The sequence below is a fragment of the Gadus chalcogrammus genome, chromosome 2 (genome assembly GCF_026213295.1).
Source record: "Gadus chalcogrammus isolate NIFS_2021 chromosome 2, NIFS_Gcha_1.0, whole genome shotgun sequence".
Taxonomy (NCBI): Eukaryota; Metazoa; Chordata; class Actinopteri; order Gadiformes; family Gadidae; genus Gadus; species Gadus chalcogrammus.
The window spans coordinates 20,769,709-20,779,708 of record NC_079413.1 but is presented as its reverse complement, the minus strand read 5'-3'; the positions used below and the strand labels follow the sequence as shown (position 1 = coordinate 20,779,708).

General features: G+C 46.1%; 2 protein-coding genes across 2 annotated transcripts in view; both read right to left on the bottom strand.

The window, feature by feature from the left end:
* pctp (phosphatidylcholine transfer protein) overlaps window positions 1-10,000 on the bottom strand; it is a 53,795-nt gene that overhangs the window by 7,943 nt on the left and 35,852 nt on the right. The window lies entirely within an intron of this gene.
* Window positions 7,314-9,070, bottom strand: LOC130398481 (noggin-like). Its single transcript, XM_056604924.1, has one exon. The coding sequence runs from the start codon at window positions 8,523-8,525 to the stop codon at window positions 7,860-7,862; it is 666 nt and encodes a 221-aa protein (XP_056460899.1). The 5' UTR covers window positions 8,526-9,070; the 3' UTR covers window positions 7,314-7,859.

The window sequence follows — 10,000 nt, the reverse complement described above, 5'->3', positions numbered from 1 at the left end:
GTCAGGGTTAGCCAATAAAGATTATCCTGGACGATTGGATGATTTTCAAGGATGAATACATTATTTCAAGAGGCTTGAATGCATTATTTCAAGAGGCTTTTTTAAAAAAAAGAGTTACTCCTCCATTTCAAGGATGCATGTAATATTTCAAGAATGCTGGTAAATATATTATTTGAATTAAGTCAATGCTATTTCATGGAGTCAAATAGGATGCAAACATTACTAGAATATTTGTTTTCATTTTCCACAGGGTTGGTTGATTCAATTAAACCAGATACAATACACATGTTCTCTCACTTTTGCACAAAGACACAGGATTGCTTGCACACTGTATTCATTATGTTATAAAGGCAGACAGAGACGTCTGAATGACCTGAAATTCTTAGTGCTTGGCACTTGTTTCTATGAATATCCTTACTGCATCGACAGCGATATATTGTTGTTTGTCTTTCTCCTGACAAGTGTACATAATGTAAGACGCTTCGGATAGAAGCGTCTGCTAAATGCCGTTAACGTATATGTAAAGAAAATCTGAAAAACAAACTGGTCTTCGCCACTAGGGGACTCATGTCTACTCAAACACGTTTAACTCTACTACAGGGAAACAAAGGGACGACATAATCACATGACATTGCATAACTCTCAATATAGACGGGTGGACATGCATTTTACTTGTTGCCAGTGTGGCAGGGAAACATGGTCTTCATCCAAATCCTGAACCAATGGTACACAACTCTCAGTCAGGGCCCCTTTCAGAGGGTCTGTCAGACTCTCCTTCACGCCAACCGGTGTATAAAGATGTACGTTCGAGACAAGAAGCTCCTGGTCATGTCCCAGCGAACACACGACCGAGCTCCCCCAACGTTGAAGATTTACCAAACCACTTGGACACGGGCGCTGCACTGCGACGACGTACGAGCATTGAACAGGTCCAAACCGGGCTTAATACTTCAGTGCTGGGCATTTGGAGGGTCAGGCATTGCTTCCTCCGTCCACCTCTGCCTCAGAAACCTCCTGCGACGGCTGACCTCACGGCCCCGGCCAGGGCGCCCTTGGCCCCTGAGCTCATTAAATCCCCGCGGGGTTAAGCGGTTTTAGGGTGATGTGCAATAGGTTCCAGATATACACAAAGCCTGTGTTTTCCAGCCAAACTGGAAAATCCACAACGATTCAGAACGTAGTAAGTCACATGTTTTGATTAAACTCGACGAAGGCGGCCGTTATCAAGGCCCTGGATTTAAAACGTGCGTCTGTTTATGAAGGGAGTTCAACAGTTTATTGTCCATGATGTGAAGCATGTACATACTGGAGGGTCAGAGAGAGATTCAGTGAAGGTCTCAGTTAACTTCCACATAAAGAGTTTCTGCATGTTTGAAGCATTGAGTACAATTTCATGACACAGTTATCAAACCATCGACAAGGGATGTGAATTGGGCCATCTATGTCATATATTCATTGTCATCTTACGATGATACACACCGACGCATACGTTTGTGTCACAAACAACAAAAAGTGAACGTCCGAAAAGACTGACTACAACAGGCTAGGTAGAGAGTTGGAGGTTGTCCCTGCGAGAGAGACAGTGAAGGGGAAACGTCCGTTCCCCACGGCGTGTTTACCATCTTGATAAGGTGTGTGTGCTGTTGTGGAGCCAAGCTGAGCTGAGCCCCAGCTCTCTCTCTCTGCATGGGAACAATGTTCACAATCCAAGAGGGTCAACTTGAACATGAGAGGAGCCAGACTGAGGGGCTGGGGGGGGGGGGGGGGGGAGGTTTAGGGAGGAACGGGGGAGGCGGGTCGAGGAGGCCACTCACACGCCAGTGATTGTGAGAAAATCATAGTAAGGTGCTGCCAACAAAGATGGAATGGCGACCATCCAAACACAAGAGGCAGGACAAAGGGGGCTGCATGCTGAGACCGCAAACATTCATATTTACATGCAACACTTGGAGTTAATTGCAGTGAATTCCTGCGCTGGGTGTTAACTGGGGGCTGGGGTGGATTCCCTTCTACCAAACATGTTGTTTTCCACCAGCCATGTCTGTGCTTTATCTTTCAATTAAGTTGAGTCAAGATTGAAATAGATGAACTCAAACGAGCTCAAAGGCAGCTTGAACAAGCTAATGTTTTGAGGAAACAAGCTGTCACAGAGAGACTACTAATTCAAGATATCCTAAATTAACTAAATCAACATAAGAGATTATGTTAATCAACAAAAGAAATGCTGGGCAGAAGAATTCTATATTATAAAGTTACAGGAACCATGTAGCTGATAAGTTGGAACCTAATTGTTTGGCTATTCAGTTCATAGGTTTGGCTCAAGTGATACAATTGATCCTTTAACTCAGCCAGGACATGTAAGGACAAATCAAGCTTCCCGACACTTTTCCATGACCCCACGGCTACGACCATATCTAGCGTTCCTGCTTTGGATGGAGAAAAGCTACTCGATCAGAGGAGGTCCGGAAATCTGTAAACGCTGAAATATGGATCTAATAACAAGTCCGACCTCATACCGCAGAGATAGAAAACATCCTCAATTGGCTTCTAAGGTTCCTGTACTTTAGCATAAATGGAAGAAGAATGAAAGAAGGAATGTGAACCGCCCATGAATAAATATATACACATAAATGCAAGCAAATACATAGATAGAATCCACAGGGCTCTGGCGAGCGATGACTTGGACAGGGCGCCTCCTGAACAACCAAGGAGCGATGACCTTGCATACCAGACGAGGTTTGATTTAATGAGGGCTGGATATCAGCCCCTACGTCCTCCCCCACGCGGCCCATCAAACCCAGCCAGCGTCGTTCACCATGGCCAGATTCCCCCCGAAATAATCATAAATTAACATCAGCCTCCTTCTATGCATTCAAGTCCAGCAGCACCACAGCACGGTCAAGGGCGACGGGAAAGCACCAAGCGATGGGAAACTAAAACCGTAGTTTCTCTTCCTCCTCCCCCTCTTCCTCTTCCTCCTCCCCCTCTTCCTCTTCCTCCTCCTCTTCCTCCACCTCCCCTTCCTCCTCCTCCTTCCCCAAATCCCATCACCACCAGAGGAGAAAGGGGCCCACAACCAGAAATATTTAACCGCCCTTTTTCTTACTCTGATGTGAGCTGCATGAAAGAAGAAATAATTGCACACATTTGTGTAAAGTATGTTTTATATATATGCATTTGGGGGACGGTTTCATCCATCTAACAAGGTTCAAGTGTCTTACAATGATGCATGTGCATACATATTAATGCCAGTTGAGCTGGACACAAACACCATTAGTACTGGTGTTAATGGCCAGGGGAGATGGTTCTCCTCCATTGCAGAATAACTTTTTAGGTTCTAGTCGTGGAGATTCCACAAGAGTCCTGGATGAAGACGAAGAGGAAACATGAAACTGAATGTTAAACCCCAGACATCTTCTACACCACAGGAAGACTGCAAAGGACCCAAAAATGATAAAGATCTGACACACCCTGAATCATATTTTCACATTTTTGCATTTGATTTGATGCCTCAGTGATTAGGATTGGGGTAAACCAAAACTGCTTTTTGAACCAAAACTGCCTTTTGGTTTACTCCAGTAGATCCATCATGGGTCAAATCAAATATTACTTCTGAACAACCAGAACGAAGAAACAGGACTCTGATATCAAATGAGTTTTGATGCTTTTGATGAATAGTTTAAACAAATGTGTATTTCCACACCCTTTCTTACTTTGATCCCGACCAAAGTATTTTAGAAATGCATGAGGGCTTTGAAGCCGGTCTCTGGCAAGACAGCAAAGCCCGACACAAACCCTGTTTAGGAAGCCTGGAAACCTTTGAATTCTGCCATTCATCTCATACTGACCGTCAATTACTGTTGGTTATGAATTTTACCCTGCTTGGCGCAATCCAAACCATTTGAGGAAAAAGTCCCTTAACTAAACTCCTTTCCTAACTAAACAAGTGTATAAACCTTTGAACTTTGAGGTCATTAAATTCGCGAAAATCTCCTTAAACCTATCCAAGATTTCCCTCTCTTAATAAACAGCAGGATATCAGGTAAATAGCACTTACAAAGACTCAACTTTGAGACTCGTATGAAATATGTCTCGTGGGGTAATGCTATAAAATAAGAACAAAATATTTGGCATATCTTCTCCAACTCATTTGAATGATTCTCATTGCTTGTACCGTGAATATAGAACTGCCCTACTCTGAATCTACCTTTAGGGTTCTTCATACATGGTTTATCGTTTCAAAAGCGCCTCATAGTTTTCAAGTATAGCATAAGTAATCGGTTAAGTTAGTACTACGCTGACTAAATAAGAACTGCAAGAGTGTGCTTAACGTGGGGTTCTTGTGATTTACTGTACACTGCTCTGGATTGAATTGGATTTGCTCTAGCCTCTAAGTGAGAGAGCGTTCTGCCCCGCATACTTCATCTACTGTTGAGTCAGCTCAGCGGCCGCTGCCTCGGGCTACGCTGAGGAACAGGTCCGCTCCAGCAATTACAATTACTCAGGAGAAACAAACAAATGCTCCAATGTTTGACCGCAGAATTACAGCGCGCTCTTTGATGCTGTTGTTGGCAATAAGAACAACGAGCCATAAGCGTTGATCAAGAGAATATCACAAATGTTTCAGGGAGTTTAATCAGCAAAGAAATTTGTTTGCCGCATAAATATACAGCGTCGGCTGGGATAGTAGGTTGGAGCCAGGAGCGGATTAAGCGTGAACTTTAGCAGCCAGGAGCGTTACAGAAAGTACAGCGCAGAATATCTGGGCCGTCGGGTGAGGAAGGGCTCACTGCTCTATGCAGAGGGGATTGAGTGGCCCGCTCTTTACTGGCAGAGAGCAACATGTGGTGGAGCAGTCAGTGCTCTTCTAGAGCCGGGTTCTGGAGGAACAGTCAGACTCTTCTGAGTAGGGCACTGGAGGAACATCGGTGGTCTTCCAGAGCAGAGTTCTGGAGGAACATCAAGACCATCTCCCACTGGAGGTCTTAATGACATTGAGGGATTTGAATCTCATTGTCTCAAGATTCTTTTTTTTACATACAGTAAAATGAACAGTTTAAGTAACAGTTTAAGCTTAAATAAAAAAGTATTTTTATATATATCTTACTATTCAGGGCAGACTTGTTAGTGAGAATGGGACTTGTCACATGGGTTTTTTTCCTGAAAAATAAAAAAGTTTTTTTCTTTTTTGTTTTCAGAATAAAAACACAGTATAAAACCCAGAATAAAGCCTAAATAAACTTTTAGCCCGTGCCACCGATCAACTTGTTTTGACATAGAAACGCACGACATAGAGCAATCAATCCAGATTCCCCACTTTCTCCAAGTACAGTGTGGATGGTTAAGTGCAGCTTTCTCCGTTGGCAGCTGCATAGCAAGTGGGCCATCAGCCCACTGGAGCCCCCAACACGCCCAAACACACACACACACACACACACACACACACACACACACACACACACACACACACACACACACACACACACACACACACACACACACACACACACACACACACACACACACACACACACACACACACACACACAAACACACACAACCCTAACCGCACCATCCAGACCAGTCTGCTGTTCTGGAGGATGGGAGGAGAGGCGGTCACCCTGAAATAACATTCAGCTTGAGTTAGGCTTTGATAAATACACTGGTCGGTTTCCACTGTTCTGCTGGTTTCACTTTCTGGAGGAGTGAGTGTTGACTATCAGTGTACGATGGGGGAAATATTTAAGACTAATATAAACACACAAATACACAGATGTGCTAGCGCGGACGCACACACACAGTCATGCACACACGCACACGCATATACACACAAACACACTTTCAAAATGTAAATGTCAGTTAATGGTAAATAACATTTAAAATCTGAAAGATTCAAAGCGAAATGCTTAACAAAATTAGACCCTTATTCTATTATTAAGTTAACATTCCTGCCTGTCTCCAACTAAACCAAACAATTGTCTTATTTTAAACACTGTAGGAATCCAAATCGTTCCACACTCACACAGATTTAAAAAAAAAGACCCATCCTATTAAAACAAACACATAGGTTTGAGAGTAATGCCCATTGGAGGAAAGCCCCCTGATTGGATCCCACATGGGGCAGCGTGGCGCTCCGTCCGGGGGTAATGACAGCAGCGTCTCCTCACCCGGCGTCCCGACCCGGCCCCTGCAGCCAGGGAGCCTGTCTGAGGGCTGGGCCCGAGCCTGAGAACGCAGCGGGTAAGTGGTATCATTATGGTGTCCCCAGCACCAGAGGAGCCGGGCAGGAGGGCGGCTGGTGCCCAGTAGTCTGCCCAGCTATAATGGAGGGGCTGGGGGAGGGGTCCCCAGCCCCCTAGCCCCACTATGGAGGAGATAATCAGACAAAACACTGGAAACTTTAAGGAGAAAAGCTTTTTGTTTTGAATGGCCTCTGTATGTGTGTGTGTGTGTGTGTGTGTGTGTGTGTGTGTGTGTGTGTGTGTGTGTGTGTGTGTGTGTGTGTGTGTGTGTGTGTGTGTGTGTGTGTGTGTGTGTGTGTGTGTGTGTGTGTGTGTGTGTGTGTGTGTGTGTGTGTGTGCCTGTGTGTGTGTGTGAGTGTGTGTGTGCGTATGCGCGTGTGTGTGTGTGTGTGTGTGTGTGTGTGTGTGTGTGTGTGTGTGTGTGTGTGTGTGTGTGTGTGTGTGTGTGTGTGTGTGTTTGTTTGTTTGTGAGCTACACTTTAGGTCTGTCCTGTCTGTCTCACAGCAAGGTAAAGAAAAAGTAAGTTAACTTTTTCAGTTAACTTTATAAGATAGCTGTTGATCTTTTTTGTCACATAAAAGTTACATAATTACTTAAATTAATATGACATCAATATTTATTTTTGTTTCATTTTATAATTATTATTATGTGTAATTTGGGTTGTTTTTGTTATTATTAAAACCATTAAAAGATAATGATTCTGAAGATGATGATGTTAATGACGGAGTTGTGGTGATAGGGTTTGGAGATGAACGACTGATGAGAGAACCGCGTTCAGTCACCACTATCACCAGAACACTCCAGCACAGCCATGCCCCTTTATAAGCCTTAACAGGCCCTGTGAAGACATGTTAGATGTCCTGATGATCGACTGACGGTGTAGCCCCGATAAGGACGCTGATAAGGCGATAGGGGGACGTGTTGTGACCGGTGAACACGCGTTATCTTTACGCGCGTCTTATTGTCCACGGTGCGTAATCTTCCTAAAGCCACTTGGACGAGGTGTTGGAGCCGCTGTGGCCGCTGCATTTCATAATCAGTATAATCGTGTGGCCTAATTCATCTAAGGACACCAGCAGCAGGCCTACTGGCGACAAGCAGGAGGGGGATTCACACCGATTCTTACACGGAGTTAAATCGGGACAACATGCGGGTCTCCAAAACCTTTCACCTGGCAGGTGACCTGATGTGGATCGATTAAATAAAGAAAGTACCGGAATCAAAACATGCCTTTTCAATCATTTCAGTGTCTTCTTTATTATACGAATATAAAGAATAAATAAGTTGTACTCTTAATTTACACGGTGAAACAACAAGTCGCTGACGCAAAGAAACGGTATGACACGCGTGGATCAAACAGTCCATCCAAAACAGACCCCTATGCGCCTATATCTCCATAAATACAAAACACATAACCCCACCTCTACACCCAATAAAGTAGACTCTGCGGTTACATTATACTCACTTTGTACAGGAAGACAATATATAGACAACTGTATGGCACATCATATACAAAAAATACATTCCACACTCGGAAGTGCATATGAATAAAATAAATCACTGACATAGCTTCATTTATTATCACGCGTTAGAGTCACTGAGGGGTTCGCTTGGGTTCAGTTCGAGCATGCGCACTTGCACTCCGTGATGATGGGGTACTGCACGGGGATCCAGGCGCACTTCAGGCCCCCTTTACGCGCCACGCACCGCCACCGCAGCAACGTGAGGTGCGTGGAGTCCGCCGGTTTGCACACCATCCCCTCGGGCACCGAGCACGACCTCTTGCTCAGGCAGCTGCCCACCCGCACGAACCGGGGCCAGAAGCGGCTGCCCAGGTCATTCCAGGTGGACACCACCGGGCAGAAGGAGTAGGCCCACAGCCACTGCTGCAGCCTCCGCTTCAGCTTTTTACTGGGTTTGGGCTTCTTGCCGAACTGCACGTCAAAATCCATGGCTTTGATCTCCTTGGGCATCACCCCGCTGGGCTTCTGGACCTCGTAGTCGTCCAGCTCCTCGTTGCCGGTGAACTTGTCCTCCGGGGGCAACACGGACAGAAATCGGCCGTCAAAGTCCCCCAACGAGCTCCTCAGCTCGGTCTCGTTAAGGTCCTTCTCCCGGGGGTCGAACACGGGGTCCGGGTCCTCCTTGAGTCCCACGAGGGGCAGACTGTCGCTGGGGATGGGTCGGAGGAGGTAGTAGTGTTGACAGAGCCCCCTCTCCACCAGGAGACCCAAAGACAGCGCCAGCAGACACACCGCCGCTAAGTTCTGTGACTGATCCATGGCTCAGTCCCGCTCACTCCCAACACCAACAAGTGGAGACGTACAATCAAATAATAAACGCAGCCAAACTCCAGAGCAGCAGTGTACAAAATAAGTGTTGCGTTGCTTGTTTCGCTCAATATCTATGCGTAATTACGCGTTGGATGTGTCCACCGTCGAGTTCCCAGTCTAGATCAGTCAACGTTCCCAGCGGTTCTGGACGATGGGTGGCGAATGATACATCCGAGACGCATGTCGAAAAACCGCCCTGACTAAACTATTTAAAATACTTTGTTCAGAATTTGTGACCCAGCAATGAAACCGCATCGCAGGATGACCTCTTATCGCGCGTAGTTATCGTGTGCCAGCGGCGGGTTGGACTTGTGAATATTCGAGGCTGGCGTGCGCTCCGAAACAAGTCACCAAGTCAAGTTATGATCGGTGTTTATCAAGTTCTCCTCGCGTGCAAAAACCGGCATGATGCCCCGTTGTCTCGTTCAGAAAGCGGCGTGCGTAAAGCTGAAGGCACCGTTTTATTCTCCGCGACTCGTGATGTAATACGTGTGTGCCCCTTTGATTGTCAGTGGGTCCAAGGAGATCCTCGACACCTCCCTCCTCCCCATCTCCCTCCGCCCCGCCCCCAAGAGGGGGCGGGGCCCAGCGGTCCGAGGTCTTGGGTTAGGTTCGCCCTCTGTTGGCCTTTCAGCTCCCCTACCCGCTGATTGGCTATAATGGGGGCGATAATTAGCCTGTCTTTTTCTGGGCCTTTTCATAGCCACCGAATAATCACTGTGCACCAACATTTTGATCCCATACCAAACAGTGGAGCAGCGCGGCTGTAAGTCTCTCTGCCATAACAACCTATAGGCCCATTAAAGCTGTTTACAGGCAAGAATGGCTCGTCTTTCCAAACGTCTGTTTACGTTAGGAATGAGGAATATTCATTGCCTGTGTGTCCAACCGTAGTGGGGCAACCTCAGGGCGCTGTAACCCAACAGAATGTTTCTCAATAAACTTGGCCGACGAGGCACCCAAATAAACAGCACCCATTAAGGCCACCGCCATGGAAAGTCTCAAATTTTTTAAAAAAGCTGTCTAAACTAAAAAAAAACGCTGTGAGAATCATTCTTAAAAAAAAATAAAAAAATAGTTTTTTAATGGAAGAACTTCGCCAGCTGCTGCATCAGTCATTAGCCGTGCCCTGAGATAAATAGATCTCTGTTTCATTTTCAATGAGCTAATTCATACAAGCACTTTGCCACACCATTCATTGGCCCCGCACTCGGATGATGACTTGGGGTGAAGTCTGGAAAATGTCAACATTCTGTTTTTTCTCATCTGGAGCGGCACGTATCATAAACCATCGCTCACACACGCGTGACAGTTCGAACATGGGTGCTCCAGCCCTCCAAGCTCACGAACGCATGGAACAGTCTGTGGTCTTGTCTGCCTCGTCTGCTCAACCACCCCCCCCCCCCGCCCCCACACCCCCCCCT